This window comes from Aspergillus clavatus, genomic scaffold (assembly GCF_000002715.2).
Source record: "Aspergillus clavatus NRRL 1 1099423829805 genomic scaffold, whole genome shotgun sequence".
Classification (NCBI taxonomy): Eukaryota; Fungi; Ascomycota; class Eurotiomycetes; order Eurotiales; family Aspergillaceae; genus Aspergillus; species Aspergillus clavatus.
In genome coordinates, this window is record NW_001517094.1 from 1652184 (window position 1) to 1673812 (window position 21629).

Consider the following 21629-nt stretch of genomic DNA (forward strand, 5'->3'; position numbering starts at 1 on the left):
TCATGGATTCATTGTTGAGATGAGCCTGTCTTCTCATCATTACTAGCAATAAGTGAATCAGATGCTATGTGTATATGCGGACGGAGCCAGCTTCAATCTGTGACAGACTGCGGATATGGATAAATTACTCAGCGCGTACTGCCCGTAAGTATCAGGAATCAGGATCCATGCCCGCAGTGTTGCCCCTGGTACGCCGTATCATATGTCAATCAGATGGTATTGCCATTAATTGGAATTAATTTGACGTAAAACAGAAAGTAAAAGTCACAATTTGATGACTGATCTGCGGCAATGGCAGTGCAACACCAATCAGACTTGCAGATGACTGGGATCCATGATCAGGTTATGCATCATTATTCTGGTCATACCTCAATATATTACCTACTCTCCTCCGCTCCCATCCTAACCAGGGTTCATCACCTCGTCAATACCCAGGTAAGTACCATTTCTGTACTGGCATATCCCATCCGTGACACCCATGATACAAGAGGCAAAAGGGATTGGGGGGCGAGAATATCTACTGATATTTCACCGATTCAACTCCGCGGTTGTTCCATATCACGACGCCCGACGCTTGCGAATGCCTACTCAGTTGTTAACTTGTTATTCCCGTAGGACCCCGTACAATTAGTAGCCAGGTCGTATTCCGATCCCCGACCGGCCACAGTTGTGGTCACCAGTTCAGTTTGAACTCGGAAGAAGGTACTCGTTCTATCGCTCTCCCCGGCGTCCCTATGAAAAAGAGCGACTAGCCGCTTTGGGGGTAACTGGACGAATGAGAGGTTGCATGAAAGCATCTGTAGTCTGTACATGCATTCAGAATGTACTATGCATAATAGCCTGCCTCCGTTCCCCATAACTACTAGACCGTAGTACTCCATACTCCCCGTACTGGGTATTGAACTGGGAACTATTTCAATCCTACTATCTTATGCACGGAGTGCTACGTGCTTACATCAGGCTTGGGCCCCTGAGCTCCTGTACGTACATCTGGGAAATCCCTACTAGTGGTAATTGCAATTCCAAGAGACGGGAGGTTAGTCTGGTTATTGATGTGATAGCACATAAATTGCCCCAGAACAATAAAATCCTGGATGAAGGAGACAGCGAAATACGATATCAGGTCATTGATGATGGGGGTTTGAGAGGGGTGCTGAGACTATCAAGAAACGAGATTGAAGATTGGCATGGACTATCCACACCCATGTGGATAGGCAGATAATACCGATTTCTAAGAGGTTGTATGCCTGTATGGGACATGGGTCAATATTGGTGCGTTGTTTGAGCATGTCATTATTATCAACCATCAGCCTTCCAGCGCGGCCAGAGTCACCCTTCCCATCCTATTCCTAGCTCTTGTTGACCTTCTTAAACCATAGCATGTTTATAACTTGCAACTTGCAAGCGAGACACCGGACGCAGCACGGGACACTGCTGTCGGAATTTGCCCTTGGTTGCCAAATGCCTCAACAATCAATCCACCATCATTATCATCGTCTTAATGATCACCCCTTCTAGGAGTTAGGATATGACTGGAAAGTCAAACTGCGCAGAGTTACTGTGTACTCTCTGAATGACGCGGGCTCTTAGCCAATCAGGACAAGTTGTTGTGGTTTGGGACGATTGGATAGGATTATCCTGTGGTTGCTTGGATCATGCTGAAAGAAGCTACAGAGTACTTTCATGTAGAAACTCCCTACTGGTTGTAAGTCGACTACCATCGCTACTTCATCTGGGGCACTCTCGAGAAGCAGGAGCATGTAATATACCCTGTGCCCAGATGCAAAAGTCTTTTTTTAATTTTTGTTCTCATGGTATTATCATCTGTTGCACCTGGAGTACCACTACTATCAACAATGTTGCGCACCCTTACCCATGCTAGGGACATATGAAATGGGCAACACTAGGTCACCAGATAATTATTCCGTTCCTAAGCCGTGTAGGATTCAAGGGCCATTGTTGGTTTCACCTCCAATCCGCTGAATGCCGCAAGTCCTTTGAGTATGATCACCATCATCACATTCACATTCAACCATGGAAATCAGTTCGCCTTCCTTTCTCTCCAATTCCTTGAACTGTCTTTGGACAGGTTTGACGATATTAATTAAAGCACCAACTCCACCATACTACTAGGCGACTTTGTCGGCCAAAAAAAAGCCACGAACAGGCCGCGATTCAGCTCGTCTAAGCCTGGATGGATCCTTGGCTGTACAGACTTCCCATCTTTTCAAGGAAGAAAGAAAACGCAAGTCCTCCCATACTCCGGAGATTCTACTTACTCTGTATTTTTTTTTTCTTTGGCCAGCTGATCCACTGGGGGATAGGAATAAATGAATGGGACAGTTTCTTGTCAGCCTATCTGCTCGAAACCGGCGATCGCGTCAGTGTTAGGATTGATTATCGTCGTAGCCGCGGGAATCTCGAATAATCATGATGCATTAACTCTGACTGAAATCCGTGCCTCCGGAGAACAATGTAGATAGAACTACCGGTGTTGAACCTAAGAGTTGGAGATAGTTGGAATCATTCGCGATGATTTTTTTTTCTTTTTCTTTTTTTTATTCTTCATTTTCATGGTTCGGATTGAACACGGAACAATCTTACGATTGCGCGGACGCGCAGAGGCCAAGGATTGGATTGGGTGGGCAATTGATTTGTGGATAGCAATACTTCAGTCTCAACTCTCGATCATATTCATCTATCTCCTCGATCATCATCATGAAGCGGTGGGTTATCATGGTGGATTGAATTGTTGACCACACGAAGAATGAGTTGTGTTGAGCTGGTTAGCACGCTGTAGTCTGTCACCACTCATACTGAACAACGCTCGATAGCTACCAGGATCAAATTGTCTACCATTATTATTAGTGGTAGGATTAATGCTGTTGGGGGAGGCAAAAATGTATCAGTGGCTAGTGTTGCTAACCTAGGTAAGCTACTTCGTACAAAGAACTTACATATGTACTAGTAGTTACTACTACGTACGGATGGCTTGTTGTCTGCCTGCCTGCCCAGAACCAGAACAAACACAATGCTGGCTAAACCAAGTTCGGTTAGTTTGTTGAAGGTTAGTGGGTTGGATTTTGGAAACCCAAGAACAGAATGGAAAAAACAGGTTGAACGCAGCGATTGGACTGATCTCTCGGAGTCAATCGATGCCCAGTCCTCCATCGTTGATAGGCTGGTCATTCTCAAGACGCCTACCTACCTTACTCCTAGGTGTCTGTCTACATACATAGTAGTACCTTAGTAGACTCCTTGATGGGTCCCTTTTGTGCACCTACCCGTCCAATGGAGGCTCCTAGATGCCTTACTTACAATCCAGAGTCCCAGACGTCCAGGTGGTTTCGGTATTGCCTTGGCTTCTCAAGCCTCCTCATTCTTGGACCACTTCGGAAACCTATTCAGCCTGCTTGGTAGGTCGTTAGTATGGACTAACTATGGACGGGTACTCAAGATAGTAGCACTGAGTGGAGAGAGAGCAATGCCTCGCTGAAACCTTTCTGCCCATCTCTCTCTCTTTTTCCTCTCGCTCTTTCTTTCGGATCGTCTTGTTGGGTGGGTTTGTTGGCTGGGATCTGCTAAGCCTCACACTGTGTCCATCAACATGCTTCCATGTTACCTGTGATACCTAGGTACCTATCTACTTTCTAGGAAGGCTTTACGCCCATAGAATTACTCGGTGTACTGAATGGTAATGAATGGTAATTGCCCATCATCAGTTGTCCTCCTACTCCTAAGGTGCCTAGGTACCTAGGTCCCTCTACGTCTTAACCAGTTACAGTCAGAACCACACCAATCCATCCAACTGTCGGTCGCCATCCATTCCAGCCTATCCGAATTTGTGCTTTATCTGACACCGGCCGGCACCACCGTACAGAGGATTACACATGCATATCTTACGACGCCTGGCTGTTAACTGTGTAAGTTTTAGGTATTCTTCTTTACGCATCCATGACAACCCGACCGATTCATCCATCAACCTGAACTCAACCAACCCTTGCCATACCCAGACATTTCCGTACAAAACAAAAGTGCCACCTTGCTGACGGCTTGACCTGACTTTTTGGCCTGGTCATAACCTAACTAACTCGTCCTGCTGGACGGAGCTGGAACTTGACCTTTTGCAAGCCACTTGGTATTTCGCCAATTACGGATGGGTTTCATACGCAGCCATCCGGTTCCATCCTGGGCCTGTTCTCCTCCTATTGCCTTCTTAGTAGTACCAGACCTGGTTGTATGTAAAGAAAATGTAGAGTGTATGACCGTTACTTCCGTCCTCCGTAAGGTATTCAGTCCCTTTCTTTAATTTACACATTCTTACTGCTTCCGCCGGTTCCATAATATTAACAAGTAGTGATCAACCATCCCAAGGTGCACCAACCTCTTCTTCCTTTTCCCCCTCCCCCCCCCCCCCCTTTTTTTTTTGTTTCGGTACTTAGTCTACGGAGTACTTACTCATTCACTTTACGACTATCTACAGAAAGACTGACTTTCTCCCGTGCCTCCTCCCGGGCTTGATGAGCAATGCCCATTGCCGCCCCTCCTCTTTTTATTTGCTCATTTTGTATCCATTTTTTTTTTCGTCAGCAGCCAACAGCGACGGTTGCATTGCAACGCTAAACCAGACTTTATTATTGGATTTGATATGGGTCTTTTTAGTAGAATTAGTCGTCTAGTCTCGTAGGAAGTGTAGTAGACTGTAGCACCCATGTTCCAATCATCATCCAGAGTGCGAACCCCTCCATTTTTTTGGGCGCTCTTTACATTGATTCATTGAATTCTCTTTTTGACCATCCCCTCTCTGAGCCCCAGTCTCAAGATCTCCAACTCCAGACTCAGACAGTCTGATTCTTGATTGTCTGGCAGGCAGTGGAAGGACACTTGGAGCCGAAAATGGTCTAGGGGCACCCGAAGTGCTGACTCTGTTACCTTTCCACTAACTGCTCTGTACTATGTCCTATGCTGCTATGCATCCACTCTAGCCTGCTCCCCCAGTGGCTCTGACATCAACCGGTCTCTCCCTCTCGCTATCTCTCTCTCTCTCGTCAGTCATCGCTCTAAGACAAAGCAAAGACAAATCACACTAATCCCATCCCATCCCAACCCTTGACATACATCGATGACCAAATCAAACCGGAACCGACCCAAACGAGTCCAGAAGGGAGGATCAACCCTCTGGACCTGCGTCCAGGTCAAACTCTGTCGGTTCTGTATGGATATTGGATAGCTGAGCCTGCGACTCAACCATAGTACATACCTTAGTAACTATCTACCACTAAATTTTCTCCGGACGAAGCACTCGGACTAAACCTACCCTGGCTCTTCTAGCGGAATAAGTCACCTAGCATAGTAGTGATATGAAGCCAGATTTAGTGATGTTGCTGGATTGAGGGATGATGTCTTGAGTCCTTGACCTCATCCTTCCATTATTATTACTACCTCTTTTTTTTTTCCTTTTTTTTTCTTCTTCTATTCACTATTTTATTTTTATTCACTATTTTATTTTTATTCACTATTTTTATTTATTTATTAAATTTTTTTTCTAATTCGTATTTTCCACGCTTCCAAACTTCTCTGACTACTACTTCCTACTTACTCCATAGTTCATACCTACTACTCATTCTCAGTTCCATCCAGATGGATATATTTTATCAATTTTATACACCATGATTATTTTCTTCTTATATGGCTTGGATCCATAGAAGGATCAAGTCTGTTCTAATGATCTTTTTTTTTTTTTTTGAATTCTCTTTTTATTATTCAGACTCCATCTTTAATTTCGTTCCATTCTACTACTTCATTGTCCTATTAGACTTTCCTTCATTATCCTGATACTTGCGTCAACCTCTATACCAACGACCCGTCTCCTTTGGAACGTATTCCCTTTTCTATATCTTGGAACTGTACCTGCACTTTCTACCGATGCTCAAGCATCTATGACTACTTCCTTCTAGTCCTGTTGTGTGATTCTTGCCTGCTCTGGATCGGCCTCGTCCACATTGTTCTTCCATCTACCCACCCCCTTCTGTGCCTTCATTCCATCTGGGCAAGGCATGGTCAGCATTCACCAGATCGGTTGCTGTCGTCTACCTCTCCAGTACTCCACCGCTGTCTTGTTATCAAGTTGCATAGAGAGTCAAACAATTATTTGAGAATCCTGATCTCCTCGTTCCTTCCATATCTCTAGAGACGTCGAACCAGCATTGCGCGCGGCAACTCGGTGCATTGGGCTATTTCCCCCATTGATCTATAACACGGCACAATCAGAAGAGGTGGAATGAGATTCCCATGACACTCGTGTGTTCTCCAGGGTTCCTTTTCACTTGTCCATCTTCTATCCAGTTCGACCACTTCGTACCATATGCCTCCTCCGATACTGGTTCCGCCGTACTTCCCCTCCGCCCCGGCTCCGATAACCCCCACCACGAATTTCTATCCATCTCTGCAAGACGACACCTCGACAACAGCCAGAAAGCAGTATCCAGAGATTACTTCAGAGGTCTCGGATCACCGCTGGACTGCTCCCTTCAGGGACGGTCTGCCCACTCCCCCCGGCGATATGAATGGGGTGGCCTACAAGTCTCTCCCACTGGCAAATTATGGAGGAAAACACAATGGCATCATTCTTCCTCCCTACATCAAGGCGCCGCGATATCCTCGCTCAGATTATGAATCCTCTTCCGCCACGATTCCGTCGATCAAATCGCACAGCCAGCCTTCTTCCCAGGATGCTCCGGTGTCCGAACCTGTCAGTCAAAAGAAGTCGAGCCCAGCCTCTTATCTACAGATTCCGTCGTCAATCAACAAAAGCAAAGGCAGCCTGTCTGAATTCGCTGCTCAGGTAAGCTTTGACGCTGTCCATTCATGGTATGCCATGCGTTGAATTAACACCTTCAAGATGACATGTCTGTTTTGGTTCGAAAGCACATCCAAACTGAAGACGATTGAAGAGCGGCTAAACGTGGTTCCTTCACTTGTTCCTGAAGCTTTTCCCACTGCTGGTTTCAAGAAGTGGGTAACGAATATCTTATCGACCACTCAAGTGAGCCAAAATGTGATCCTGCTGGCGCTTCTCTTCATCTACAGGTTGAAGAAGTTCAATCCGGCGGTGCGGGGAAAGAAAGGCAGCGAGTTCAGACTGATGACCATTGCCCTAATGCTGGGAAACAAATGTGAGATCTCGCCCTCGTGTCTCCGCGATAACTGTGTGCGATAGAAGGCTGACAAAGTCCCCTAGTCCTGGATGATAACACATATACGAACAAGACATGGGCCGAGGTCTCCGGCATACCAGTGCAAGAAATTCATGTCATGGAAGTTGAATTCCTCAGCAACGTTCGATACAATCTCTATGTGTCGGAGGAAGAGTGGGCTCAGTGGCATACGAAGCTGGGCGTTTTCTCGGACTTTTTCAACAGGGCATCTGTGATCCCAGAAGAGACCGATTTGAGCCCCACAACCCCCTTGCTCCGCATCTCTCCCACCCTTCGACCAACTCCCCAGCTGTCGTCATCGACTCCGTCCAAGCTGCCCTCACCACCTGCATCCGACTCTATGCGTCTACAGCCAACCTGGAATCTGCCAACAAATGGACCCTCGTACACATCGCTTCCTCAACTGGGTACCGATATCCAGCTTGCCAACCCTCGCAAGCGGACCCGGGAGGGCCCAACCGAGGACCACCCTGCGAAGAGAATGGCGATGCCTCAGATAATTCCACCGACTACTACTCTTCCACCCTCTTCAACCTTGACCAGTATCCCGTCTTTGCCGCCAGTTGTTACCCCGACCTCGGCACCGGCATATCAACCTTTCATTCCTGGTCCGGTCTCCCATCTACCGCGTCCCAACCTCCCTACCTCGTCACACAACTTGGTTCCGACCATTTCCACTTCTACCCCCCAAATTCCTTCCGCTGGCCGTGCTATTCCTTCTTCCGCTCCATATACTTCTTCCACGAATTGGGCCGCGCATGTTTCCCAGGTATCGCATGCACCAGCAGTGCCACCGGTGACTAGTGGTGTTTACACGACTCCTATCTCTCTCCCAGACCCTGCACGGTACCACAGCAGTCCCTATGGAGTTTCATCCGTAACCGTGTCGCCAGCGGTATCTGCGTACTCTGTTCACACGCCACAAACGCATCTTTCTCCTTCTTTCTTTTTGGCGAACCGGAACTCGCCGTATCGGCCTGTTCGGGCGGTCAATACCCTGTTGATCCCGCCCCCATCCACTTCTCTTCAGCAGCAGCGGAGTGTTCCATTTGATCATATGCACTACCAGCCACTTGGGAAGACGGCTGCGGAGCGGCGCACAGGACCAGTGCCCTATCTTCATCATGAAGCTTGGCCACAAGGACCATTCGTTCAGCCGAACTTCCACCCTACTCCCAACTACTCGATCTGATATCCTGTCACACTACTTTTCACCTTTTACGACCCTCTTACGACCATTGATACGAGAAGGATGCCTTTCTCTTCTGACTCTCAACAACTTGTATATTGTACAGAATCTTTCACACCCTTCAATACGACCTTGCATCATCACGGCGTTTAGCATTAGATGGTTTCGACCCTGGCCACAGCTGTCTCTCCATTGTGTTGTGATGGGGACAATCCTGTGATATTGGGAGGTTTTCTGAGTGACGCGACGCGTTGTATTTTTGTCTCTGTTCTCGTTCCCCCGACATGTGGTCAGGTCATATACATTGTCCCCATCCAGACTTGCATTTGCATATTTTAGGCGTTTTTATCAGCCCAAGAGGGCTTGATCCGACCATATTGGTCTTGGACAATGACACATTGTACAACATCTTATATCTCGTTACGGTTTGAAACCCGGTAGTCGTAGCCCGAGTAGTGCTTATAATTCTAGCATGGTGTACTGAATCCGACCTGGAGTGAAATGATCTTTCTGGCTACCTTTTGTGTTTAAGGAATCGAAATATTTTAGGATTCTCCTTGGTAGAGCAATTGTGGTGACAAGTAGATATATGAGACCGTACATTATTTGATCAAGGTCAAGCTGTGAAGACGCGATCATGTTAGAACACAGGCGTTTTACGAGTCACTTTGAGTAAATTCGTCCCAAGGATTGATATTTTGTTATTCATATTCATGGACAAATTCATTTCGAATAATATCAAAGTCCGTTCTTACGACGTCAGACGCGAAGGGGCTAAATATAATAGTTGGTGATAGTAAAAGCAACGGCGGAGAGAAATCCCCGGACCGATATTTCTCCGCTCCCGCATCCCGAAGATCTTTTGCCGCTGTATCGTCAACGCCGAACAGAAACCTCAGGTCCCAGATCAACGTCGTCCCACGATCACAATGCCTCCTAGACTTCAGGTCCTGCCACTGGGGTGGCAGCAGATCTTATCGAAACCGGTCGTCTCGTCAGCGTCGCCACTGTCGTTCCTCCTGCCGCAGTTCCAGCAGCAGAGCCGCAATGCACACATTCTAGCGTCGCTGTCCGATAACGCCGGAGCGTACAACAAGAGGATCAGACGAGGTCGTGGTCCCGCTTCCGGCAAGGGTAAGACTTCTGGACGGGGTCATAAGGGTCAGAAGCAGCACGGCAAGGTGCCTGCGGGATTTAATGGTGGTCAGACGCCGGAGATCGTGGTGCACGGTGAGCGTGGCTGGAACAACGTGTATGTCCCCGAGTCTTGAGGAAAGGAGACGATGAAATGAAGAGCAAAAGGCAATGGACTGACGCTTGGCCTTGCTCCTATAGTTTCGCTCTTGACCTCGCACCCGCCAACCTCGACCGCATCCAGGACTGGATCGACCAGGGCCGCATTGACCCAACCCGCCCCATCACCATTCGCGAACTGGCGCAGTCGCGCTGCATCCACCAGACCAAGGACGGCGTGAAGCTGCTCGCCCGCGGCACCACCGCCGACGCGAACGTGCTCAAGCAGCCCATCCACATCGTCGTCTCGCGCGCCTCGGCCTCGGCCATCGCCGCCGTCGAGGCCGCCGGCGGCTCCGTCACAACCCGCTTCTATACCCGCTCCGCCATTGCCCGCATCCTCAAGCGCGAGACGCACCCCTTCGTTTCCAACGCCTGGAGCCCCCAGAGTGGCAGCGACGCCCTCAACGAGGCCGCCGGCCTCGAGGAATCAGCCCTCTCCGAGCCCGCCGTCATGCGCGACTCTGGCTTCAAGTACCGTCTCCCCGACCCTACCAAGAGACGCGACATCGAATACTACCGTGACCCGGCCCACCGCGGCTACCTGAGCCACCTGCTCAAGCCCACCGAGAGCCCCAGTTTGTTCTTCCGCTCACCGGCGGAGCGCAAGTCCTCCGCTGGCGTCAAGAAGGAGAAGATCTTGCCCGAGAACAGACTCTGGTAGTAGGGTGGTTGAAGGGATTCTTGGGTCTTGCTACTATTTTATGGATCATTGATCGCCCCCTCCTTTGTATTTTTGATACAACTAGCCGATTTCTTTTATTTTTTTTGTGTTGGCTTCGTCTGCTACTGTTTTCTTCTGATTTGTGGGAATACTTGTATAAATACTGCGTTTGAATGGATAACACCTGGGATTTGGTCTCTCTACCTATCTTCTCTTGCCTATCTCTGAACAGCACGTAAAGCCTATACCAAATTCAAAAAGCATAAAGACCAGCCAGTGAGACTGACCGCTACCAGTGAACTTGCACGCGGGGCGTCAAGGTGCTGTTTCTACAAGAGTTACTAGCACAACTGCCAGTCGATCTACGACAAAGATATACAAATGCCAGATGAAGACAGAAGTACACGGGGATCACATTGAGTCAGCCCGGACAAAAGGGAAACGATGTAGATGGAATGTGTACATTAATAGAGCCATCGTTAAAAAAAAATAACAGGAACGTAAGTAAAACCCGGCCCAGTCTGAACGCCGTGCTCGTAGACACATACGTAATGACTTTTGCTTCCGAAAAAAAAAAAAAGGCCCAGCGATAACCCAATCCTCAAGAAACCAGACCGTACAAAATCAAGCCGAAATTGAAGCATAGAAAACGCAAAGGATATCAAGCTGATCATATATAAACATCATGAGGAAACCTAAAAGTACCACGGAAAAGGAATAGTTAAAGGGTATCACAGATGATCAAGTATCCCTCACCAGCGCTTGTTCCATCACAGCAGCGCTGGCGTGATCCATCATAAAGCAAACGCAATTCGTAAATTTCATGTCAATCTTTCGCATCTCAGGGCGTAGAAAATTTATAGTTCTTGGCAAAAACTGCCGAGATATAGGAGTATTCACAGTTTCCAGATCGACTCGTTTGCGCCGTCCTGCACATTTTCAGAAACACCGTGCAGCCAGCGCGACGACAGTGCCTCACGGATATTCCAACGTCTTCCGACGTCCATATCCAGACAGCCCTGGATCAGCTCGAGAGCAGCCTCTCGGTCCTGGCGGTTTGGCGAGTCGTCCTCGGGGCCCAGAATCGCTTTCCGATCCCAGGTTCCGTTCAGAATGTTTTGCTGGATGCGAGGCGCGAAGGCGTCTTGGAAAGGCCGTGATCCAACAATCATAGTGTAGATGATGACACCGAATGCCCAGATGTCCACGGAAGGATCAATAACGCCATTAATCGAGAGGAGTAACTCCGGGGAAGCGTATTCCAAACTTCCCGCAACACTAGTACTGGACCCGGCAGGACCGATATTCTTTGGAGCTGGTCGGTCCGCTGCATCGCCATAAGGACCGGGGGAATCACCCTCGTTGTCTGTGTTCAACCATTCGGCCATACCAAAGTCGCAGAGGACAAGGTTCGAGGATCCTGAGCCGTCCGAGGATCCAATGGGGTCGAGAAGACAGTTTTCAAGCTTGATGTCCTTATGAACGACGCGAGCATCCTCGTGTAGATACCGCAAGGCACATCCTAACTGATAGGTGTATTTTTTGGCAAGAGCGATATCCAAGCCTTGACGATTCTGGCGAACGAGGTCAAACAGAGTGCCGCCAATGGCTAGCTTTGTGAAACAGAAGGTGGCGTAATCGGTTTCATAGACAGCATCCAGGGTTAAAATGTTTGGATGGTTGAGATATCGCCAAACGCGGACTTCGTGATCGAATTCTGCTTGTACCATGTCGTTTTCATTCTCAGTTTTTCCGAAGACCTGTTTTCGAACGATCTTGACTGCAAGGCGTCTTGTTCCGCCCCTTTCTTCAACCTTGTATGCTTCCTTCACTGTGCTGAAGCCACCAAAACCGATCTGTTTTCCAAGCACATAATCCGTCCCGACCATTTGACCTTCATCATCGGGTTCTGGCGCAGGTTCTTCACGACTACTCCACATGGAAAGAAACATGCTAGCTGGAGACTTGCCGCTTGAGAGAGTCGAACGACGGGAGCTCTGGCGTGTAGAGCCCCGCAAGCCTCTAGGTTTGCTTCCAAAGGGTGTCATGACGCTTCCAGACCAAGAACTGCGGTCATCGAGGGAAGCAAATGTATGGACTGGAGATGCCATGTAGATGGGTGATAGCAAGTCCCTGGAACTCTCGGGCGGGGTTCGTACTTCATCCGTCACTGGAGAAACAGTCGAGACCGATGTTAAGGAAGTTGGACGTTCAAGTTCAGAGCCCATGGGCGCTTCTTCTTCGGGGCTGGCAGGGAAGCTGCCACGAGGACCGGTGGGAAAGCCATGCTGATTTCGATATCTTCTGGGACTGGAGCCGTACTCGACAGGCTTTGTACGGTGCTCCTCGTTGTCCTCTTGGGACAGGGCATTGCGCAACCCGGAGCTCTTTGATTGATATTTGAAAGGTGCTCGATTTGTAGCCTCTCCCCTGGCCAGCGGCTCTTCTAGAGGCTGTTGTTGGCCAGAATCCACACTAACAGTGGGGTCGAAACTGATAGAGGGGCGGCGATTGTGGGTGTAGCTGTCTAGTGGAGAGGCTTGAACATCCTCTGGCTTGTGCGGATAGCTGGTATCCGGTGCCGGGTGGTCATCGTGACGAGGGACCGAGATGGGAGGGGTTGCTGAATGTAGACCACTTAGGACACTGTTGTCTTCATCAGTACCGCAACGGCGTGCGCCAGAATCGTGAAAGATGTTTGTACGGTCGCCCTCGATGCCATTTCTATCTTCCGTCCCCCGTCGGCCTCCTTCATGCCCTTGCCACCGATGTCGCTGAAAAGAAGTTTCGATCTTCAAGCCTGCCAATATGTTTCTCTCTTTGTGAGCCATGCCCCCCGCGAGAGCACGACACGATTTCGATAATGTTTTTTAAAGGTAAAATTCGCTTCGGGAATCCTGACTTCGTCGATAATTTGATGATTCAATGAGGGGACTACATAGGAGAGAGTCGATGGAAGAAGGTGGGAGGAGGCCGCTGTATATGACGCTGTCGCTTATCGGAAGGCAACCATAAGGGAAAAGAGTGGTACGATGGAGGCAGCAGTACCCCAGTGAATAGAAGCGTCGTTTAAGTCAGAGGTGGGATAAATTTAGATAGATTGTCATCTGTTCTCATGCAAATACTGATGGAAGGATTGACGACGACATCAAATGTGACACAAAAATGGGCAAGGATGGGTTGTATCGGGTGAATCCGGAAAGAGGGTCGTGAGTGGATCGGGAACTGAACTGCGGGCGGGGGTGGCAGATCGACACGAACTGAGTCTGTTGGCCAATGAGCGCTAGCCAATTACCCCATTGACCTCGAAAGATCACCTGATAAGCGGGGCAAATCATCAATTTTATGCCCTAAGGACTAACCTGGTAACACTAGTCCTATCGTGGCTTAGAGCTTTCCGCCGGGTTGCCTGGCTCAGGGACCTCAGGCCAATTGCAATAAGCGCGCGCAAGGGGCGCTTGCTTGGACATTCTGGGGACCTCCTTTTGGATGTGGTCTTAGAAGTCTGGGGAGCACGTTGATTATCCGGTCATTGACACGGTCACGGGCGTTGCATACTTCTTTCTTTCGCTTTACGTTGTTTCATTGCTGTCGAGGAATTGCTCTGGAAGTATTTCTTTCGTCCCACAGGTCATCTGGCCGCTTTTGAACTGTTCATTGCCATTCGTTATACCTGCGGCGCCGCTGATGCTACCTGCGGAGTTGATCGAGTCCCGTCCACGTTATAACTTTGATTACTCTCTAGTTGCCAGGTCTTTGTCCTTGCGTCTCTGATTCAGAAGAATCTCCTTATCATTTGACATCGTTTTTCTCCAACCCCGCTGGGATCGAGTTGGGTTTTGTTTTTATCATTCCTTTTGACACTGATGTCGCCGGGTTTCTAAAGTCGCTTTGCACTCTTTCTCCCATTGAACTTTTTCGCTCTTCCGGCAATTGAGTCATCTGAGAGAGAACAAATATGGCGAGACCTCGAATTGTCCGAGCTGGTATGAACCGCATAAATCGATGCGATCATAAGTCTCCGATCCCACCGCCCAAGCACTAACCTGCCGTTGTTAGACACCCTTGATCTTCAAGATCACCATGCCCCATTTGCGAAAGATCATTCGAAATACCCCATTGAAACCGATAGTGGGCTTGCCCCTCATCAGGAAAACACCCTTCGACATGCAGATCAAGATTCGAGAGCTGAAATGCTTAACGACCCCGATACCGACCAGCTGAACGGCAATCATTACCACGAGGGGATGGATATTCACGACGGATTAGAGGGAATAGACGATGGCTTAGGCCATCATAATCGCGGCGCGGGCTCAGAAGAAGGCGATCTTGCCGATGAAGAAAGTGATGACATGTTGGATGATGACCTGATGGACAAAATATCGAGTTCACCATCAATTGATGATGGTAAGGATTTTTCCTCGAAAACGCTAGGCCTGCGGGATTCCTTGATTTTGTTGCAATATCTCTTTGGCCCGAGTTTTCTATACATGCTAAATGGTCTTTTGCTCGCATTGACATATAGCTAACACTGACTAGAGGATATCGATTTCGAATTCGTGTATGCGCTTCATAATTTCGTCGCCACGGTTGATGGACAAGCCAATGCAGCAAAGGGAGACACAATGGTGCTTCTCGACGATAGCAACAGCTACTGGTGGCTTGTGCGAATTGTAAAGGATGGCAGTATAGGTAATTCTTTTTTTCCCCCTTCAGCGTTTTCGTACAAGAACAGACCTCTGACACTTGATAGGGTACTTGCCTGCTGAGCATATTGAGACACCCACGGAAAGACTTGCAAGATTAAACAAGCATAGAAATGTTGATGTACGTACCACCACGTCTCATCCAATCAATTCACTAACCAAAAGGCAGCTATCAGCAACGATGCTTGGGGATAATTCAGAAAAATCGAAGAATCCACTGAAGAAAGCAATGCGTCGCAGAAACGCGAAAACCGTTACATTTACTTCTCCTACTTACATTGAAGCATCCGATGTCGATTATTCGACCGACGATGACCTGGATGATGGAGACTCTCTTAGCGATGGAGACATGTTGCGTGAAGATGATGATATCCGGGAAGACCAAAACGACGACATTGTCGTCGAACCTCTGAGGCCAAAGCCAAATCGCGACAGGGTCTCTGATGAGTCGGAAATTGTGGACGAGCTTCATCAGTCTGGTTCTATCAGTCCTGAGAAGCAACGTTCGAGTCAAGAGATATCAGATGCAACAAGTAAGGAAGTTGCGCTATGTTAGGCCATCAAATTCGCTAATCATATCACCAGACGAGAGTACCATCAGCAGGTCTCGAAACGGAACCGTGAGGAATACGGATTCCTTTTTCAAAGACGACACTGTTGAGACCAAGAAAATATCTCTAACACCTAACCTGCTTCGTGATGAAGTGAACAACAGCAACGTTACGACTGAGACTAAGGAGGTGTGTATCTTTCTAGATCTTTCATGAAAATCTGCGCAGATCATCAATACTGACGGTAAACTCCTCCATATCCAGGGTCGCGGAAGCCTTGAAAACTTTGATAAAGCTTTAGGCTTAAATGACAAAGGTAAAGAAGATAAGAAGAGAAAAGACAAGAAGCCAGGCATGCTCAGTGGGCTCTTCAAAAGGAAGGATAAGAAAACTAAGTCAAATGAAGACGATGCCGAGGAACCCGAAAAGATTTCAGGAGAATTATCTCGAACCTCGCCAACACCGAAGACGTCCTCTGAGTCCGTTTCATCCCCAGAGTCCCGGCCGTCTAAAATCACACCGGCACAAAAGCAGGCGAGTAAGCTACAGAAGCCAACCTCGATCATTACTTCTCCCTCCAAGCAAGAACCACAGCAGGGAACCGTTGTCTCTCAGCCCAGCCTGGGTGGCGAGGATGCGCTTCTCAAGGTCAAACAGAAGTCGGATACAATTCGACAAGTTTTGGCTGACGACGATGACGTTTTACCTCCATCCCCAGGTCCCATAGTTCCTGTGAACATGGAGGAAGTCATAACTCCTCCTGTTGACAACACAACCTCTTTCACCAGTCGTAGTCCTAGCAAGACTGACGATCTGAATGCTTCAATCGAGTCTCCAGAATCACCTCCTGAGCCGAGGCAGAGCCCGTATGACCGAATGGTGAACCTTCAACCTTCTGTGTCATCCCCACCACAAAGATCCCCCCAGAAACAGCAAAATGAGTATCACGACCGGACTGTAGAATCTCCTGTGAGTGTGTCGCCCATGGAGACGAGTGCTCCACTCGGCCTTGGGCCGACTCTGTCCTCTCCAAGAGACCAGTCTGCGTCCCCGATCTCGCCGCCATTCTCTCCAAATGACGACAAAACTGCCGGTTCATTGAGTCCTCCACTGGACGTGATCTCTCCTGATACCCACACGTGGAGCGACGCTAGCTTGAGGTCATATCTTGACGATGAGAACGATATCCGTGACCTGTACATCATTGTGCATGACAACTCCAACATTCCACCTGCCGGTCCGGAACATCCAATTACAGGCAGTCTGTTCAAGGAAGAGAGCAGAAGAATCAAGGAAATGGGTAGCCAGTTAGATCTGATGCTCGCTGACTGGGTCGGTCGGCGGGCACGAACTGCATCTGCAACGAGGTCGGCAAGCATTGCATCTTCATGATTGCTCATATGCTTCGTCCCTACTTCTGATTTGGACACTATATTTTGCGCCGCATGATGATACCATTTCCCTCACGATAGCCCGGAGCTCAGAGTGTGCTGGACGCATTACGCGGGCTGTTCATTTATTCATTTTGGACCCATTTCTGTTTCATTCGCTTCCTTCTTGATCCATTCTCGGTTCTCTTTCTTTCCTTTCATCTTCGAGTGGAACGGGCGCTGGTGTGGAATGTTTCAGACAATCCGTCAAGTGTTGGTCTTTTGCTGACTGGGTTCTTTTTGCTGTGACCTGTGACTACTAAACGTTTTCGCACAGGCTGGCCTCGACTCCAGCTTATATCCCGTCGTTCATTTCTCTTTTCGCTCCATTATTTGTCTTACTTTATAGGGATACCCCGCGGCATACACATATGGACTTGTCCATTTTGCTATGTTTCTTCTACTCTACAGCCAATTTAGCATCTCATGTTATCAAGGGTGTCACATCCAAGCCACAGAGATCTTTCTCGCATGCACTTTCTTTCATTGTCGTAGCCGGTAGAGAACCATCAATCGTAGGTAGAGGATTTGGTGAAGTTCATGCTCTGCGGCGGATGGTGTTCTTGTATACGCAGTGCTGTAGTTCCTCGGCGATCTACCAGGGGTTGATGACCTGACCAACCCTTCTCGTATAGCGTATGGGCATTCTAGGTGATGGTGGGATGTACCGTGACTGGTCCATGTCGCGGGGGATGGTCATCTGGCACAGACACAGTCAGACGGCTGGCAATCAACTGCACGAGACAATGAATAATCCATGCCCTGGAGATTCTCCATATAAACAGGGTCCTGGCATTAATCAGCTCTTCTATTCTTTGAGTAAACAGCATGCATCCAATTTGAGTTTGTCCTAGGAAACTCTACGATCGCCGTCTACACAATGTCAGACTCGTACAACCAGTATCCGCCCTACAACGCAGCAGGCCCTAATGGCGGGGCAGCCTTCTATGGGACCCCAGACTCCCCGCATACTCAGGCTCAGCAAGCATATGGGTCGTACCATTCTCAGCACGGTTTGAGCCAGGAGCCTAGGCAGTATCAGAATCAACCTCCTCAGCCGCAGAAACACTTCCTGAGTCCCTCCGATGCACTGAGGTACGAATATGGCCCGGGGAATGGCCAGGTAGGATCGAATTACGAGGGTAGTGGTCGCCCAGGAAGTAACGCTGAGTATTAGTATGTTGCCCCTAAGTGCATGACACCTCCTTCCTTGTCATCTGGTCCAGGTCTGAGACTGACGCCTATGCAGTAATCAGCACCCAGACGCGGATAGAAGCTCTTCTCGGAGACGGCGCAGACGATCGCATGCCTCTGGCGATGCATCGGAAGGGAGATCGCGATCGAGAGCGCGATCTAGATCCAAAGACCGAGCGTCCGGGAACGAGCGTGATCTGGCAGGGACGCTGCTGGGGACTGCTTCCGGATACTATCTGGGACACAAAAAAGAGCACGGTTTGCTTGGTGCACTGGGTGGCGCGCTCTTGGGGAACTTCCTCGGTGACCAAGTCAAGGACCATAAACAGCATGGGGATGATCATCATAAGCGCCATCACCACCACCGCCATCACCACGGACATCACAGTCACTATGGTCGTAAGCACCACAGTCATCGGCATCATCGTAGCCGCTCGCGACATAGTACGCACAGTGGAGGATCTCGAGACTGAGCTGTAATGTTATGCTCGTGCAGGCTGGGATGGCGGTTGTCGGTTATCGATGTGCTTCGTGTTGTCTGGAGTTCTTATGGGTCGAAGGATATGTGGGATGGCACGCTTCCTTTCTTCAGCTTTTTATGTTGCTTTGATGGTTAGTATAAGTAAAGTCAAGGTTTTTATTTTGATTAAAGATCCAAGAATCCATCTGCAGCATCATTTCATCTAGCCATGTTTTCGTAAGAATAGCAGCTCTGAGGTTGTGCATGGTGGTGTAGTTCTGCAGATCTGACTGTTCATATACGCCCAGGAAACCAGCACCCATACTCATGGGTATCAAGAGGACAATATATAGACAGGGGAATCGAACTGTTATAAGAGTTGGCATACTTGTCGTTGATGACCGTTCCGGCTTGAATATGAAGATAACAGGGAAAGAATTCAGTGGCTTGTATGTCTCAAACGCACACAAACAGCATCTGACCATTATTGCATTTTGCAAGGATGAAGATCGGTTAGTAACGGTCGTTATAAAAAAAGATTTAACACGATAGGAACTGGGTCACTGAGTGATGATATCAAGCTCCGTAGTGGAGGAGATAAGAGTAATCCTAGTCCGATGGAGATAGGGTTGATATCGTATCTCACGTGACTCTCAGGGACTTTTCTCACAAATGGGTGTTAGTCATCTGTCACGGGTGTGTCCGGTGATCTGGAACTATTCCCAATGTAGCAGACCATAAAGACAGTGCAGCCAATCAGAGCCTTATGATATCCCGATAGGGCCTTAGATGCTATCAGCGCCTGTGATAAGGCGATTGCTTCGTCGATCCTTCAGCTGAGCCCTGATCGGGGTGACTCGTGACCTACTCTGTACTCACCCATCAATACGGGGGGGAGTCACACTCCCTTCGTCACGCATTCCGGTCTTCTTGATCATCGTGCCTGTCTGTCCTTCCATTCTTCTTGCACATCTTTCGCAGGATCAAGGTTACTTGAAGAATATACTCTAATAGTATATCTTTCACTTTGGTTTCTTATGAGACTTCCCTTATCTGCGTCGCCAATCTGATTACTACCCCCGGATTTCTCCCCACACTTTCGACGTACGAACAACGCGACGACAACAACAGGGCGCTGTTCAGTTTGAACAGATATCCATAATATGCCTCCTCCGTTATTATACAATGTCTTGCCAGCTGCTCTTCCAGCGCACTGTGAGCCGTCTTCGCCGTTTCTCACCGCCGTCTCGTCCTATCTACATATCTGCCTTCCCACGCCGCTTGCGTTGATATCATCCATCCTCGGCACGCTCAGTATTATATCATGGCTTTTTGCACAGCTCCCGCAAATATACAAGAACCACCAGCTCCAGTCGACCTCCGGCCTGTCGCTGTTTTTCCTGATCGAATGGTGTCTAGGCGATACGGGTAATCTGGTGGGCGCCCTACTGACCCGACAAGCGGCCTGGCAAGTGATTGTTGCAGGCTATTACGTCTTGGTGGATGTGACCCTCGTGTTCCAATTCTTCTGGTATACGCACTACAAGAGCAGAAGGGCCGTGTACCGTGGCTACACTCACCCCCACCATGGCAATGATACCGGCGCGGTTCTCGAAGGCGTGTCAATGTCCGAGGAGGATTCCGTCAACGATCTAGCATCCTTCAAGGCTACAAAGCAAGACACGAGCTCCACGGGGAAAGATGCAGAGCTCCCCAAAAGGTCGTCGCCCCTCGCCATGGACAGACAAACATCTCTCTACACGAACGAAAAACTGAGCTCCTCGCGTCGGACCATCACCAGATCCGCCAGCGGACCCAGCCTGCCGCTTGTGTCCACCCGCACCCTGCTCCTGGCTTCTATGCTCTGCGCCGTTGCTGCAAACGCCCAGCCCACAGAGCCCAATATCACTCCCATAGCCGCACAGCGGACAACCGTCGAGATCATCGGCCGCGTCGCTTCCTGGGCCTCCACAGTCCTCTACCTAGGCTCCCGCCCGCCCCAGCTCTACAAAAACTACCGCCGCAAAAGCACGGCAGGCCTGTCACCGCTGCTCTTCATGGCCGCCTTCTGCGGTAACCTCTTCTACTCCGCCTCGCTCGCAACCAACCCCAACGCATGGTCCGATTTCCCACCCTACGGAGGCGGCGGCTGGGCCGGCGCAGACGGTAACAACCGCCTTGAATGGGTAGGCTTGTCCATCCCGTTCTTCCTGGGCGCCTTTGGCGTGCTCTTCCTCGACGGCTGCATGGGCCTGCAGTTCCTTCTATACGGCAGCAATGACCAAGAGGAAGTCGTGCGCGTCGAGGATTCCGAGCGCGGGAGCCGCTGGACCCGCGTCCGCGGCTGGATGAGGGGCTGGATCCCCTCCGTTTCCCCTACGCGCGGTTATCTCTCCAACGCGACCGCACAGGAAAGCCAGGCGCTCCTGCGGGGCGGCGAGCATGGACAATACGGCGCAGTCTAGTCCTAGTCCTAGTCCATCCCGCCCCCTTTGCTTCCCTATCTCTGTGTCCTCTGCGGAACAGAGCATGACCTTTTTTTATTTTTTTTATTTTTGTTTTTTTCTTCTCTCACGCAGTGATGACTATTATTCCACATATTTTTTTTTCTTTTTTTTTGGCTTCACTCTGGCCTTAAGTGTCAGATACACTGCGTTATCTTTGCTTTTCGTTCTGGCGTTGCATTACGGCATGGGACTGTTTGGATTGATTCACACCTATAGATGGATCGTCATGCATGACCATTCTTGTTGCAATATGCATGACACGTGTTTCCATTCTCACCATTCATGGGCTGGCGTTCATTCATGGATATTCATGGGATTCTGGGCTTTTTGTGACTCTCGAGTCATTGTTTAGGTGTTTTCTTTGGGCGAAGGGCTCATCACCCCCAGCCGTCATGGTCCGAGTTATGTATTCCTCAGT

General features: G+C 49.1%; 6 protein-coding genes across 6 annotated transcripts, besides 4 other annotated features; 5 read left to right on the forward strand and 1 right to left on the reverse strand.

The window, feature by feature from the left end:
- Positions 1 to 5017: 5017 nt before the first annotated feature.
- Positions 5018 to 5047: a microsatellite.
- Positions 5048 to 5473: 426 nt separating this feature from the next.
- Positions 5474 to 5526: a microsatellite.
- Positions 5483 to 5527: a microsatellite.
- Positions 5528 to 6364: 837 nt separating this feature from the next.
- On the forward strand, positions 6365 to 8409 carry ACLA_023650 (putative mucin; the record flags this gene model as incomplete). The annotated part of the gene is made up of 3 exons (XM_001269076.1): positions 6365 to 6844; positions 6902 to 7175; positions 7241 to 8409. 3 exons carry the CDS (start codon positions 6365 to 6367, stop codon positions 8407 to 8409), a joined length of 1923 nt encoding a protein of 640 aa, XP_001269077.1.
- Positions 8410 to 9335: 926 nt separating this feature from the next.
- ACLA_023660 (mitochondrial 54S ribosomal protein uL15m) lies at positions 9336 to 10363 on the forward strand (the record flags this gene model as incomplete). The annotated part of the gene is made up of 2 exons (XM_001269077.1): positions 9336 to 9658; positions 9742 to 10363. The coding sequence occupies 2 exons, from the start codon at positions 9336 to 9338 to the stop codon at positions 10361 to 10363; spliced, it is 945 nt and encodes a 314-aa protein (XP_001269078.1).
- An 896-nt stretch (positions 10364 to 11259) lies between these two features.
- ACLA_023670 (serine/threonine-protein kinase) lies at positions 11260 to 13194 on the reverse strand (the record flags this gene model as incomplete). Its single annotated transcript, XM_001269078.1, has 1 exon — positions 11260 to 13194. One exon carries the CDS (start codon positions 13192 to 13194, stop codon positions 11260 to 11262), a length of 1935 nt encoding a protein of 644 aa, XP_001269079.1.
- Positions 13195 to 14321: 1127 nt separating this feature from the next.
- ACLA_023680 (putative SH3 domain protein) lies at positions 14322 to 17012 on the forward strand (the record flags this gene model as incomplete). The annotated part of the gene is made up of 7 exons (XM_001269079.1): positions 14322 to 14349; positions 14423 to 14770; positions 14903 to 15055; positions 15117 to 15190; positions 15239 to 15602; positions 15655 to 15809; positions 15885 to 17012. 7 exons carry the CDS (start codon positions 14322 to 14324, stop codon positions 17010 to 17012), a joined length of 2250 nt encoding a protein of 749 aa, XP_001269080.1.
- A 918-nt stretch (positions 17013 to 17930) lies between these two features.
- On the forward strand, positions 17931 to 18724 carry ACLA_023690 (uncharacterized protein; the record flags this gene model as incomplete). The annotated part of the gene is made up of 2 exons (XM_001269080.1): positions 17931 to 18226; positions 18307 to 18724. The coding sequence occupies 2 exons, from the start codon at positions 17931 to 17933 to the stop codon at positions 18722 to 18724; spliced, it is 714 nt and encodes a 237-aa protein (XP_001269081.1).
- Positions 18584 to 18670: a microsatellite.
- A 1143-nt stretch (positions 18725 to 19867) lies between the features above and the next one.
- ACLA_023700 (PQ-loop repeat-containing protein) lies at positions 19868 to 21169 on the forward strand (the record flags this gene model as incomplete). The annotated part of the gene is made up of 1 exon (XM_001269081.1): positions 19868 to 21169. The coding sequence occupies one exon, from the start codon at positions 19868 to 19870 to the stop codon at positions 21167 to 21169; it is 1302 nt and encodes a 433-aa protein (XP_001269082.1).
- Positions 21170 to 21629: the final 460 nt, after the last annotated feature.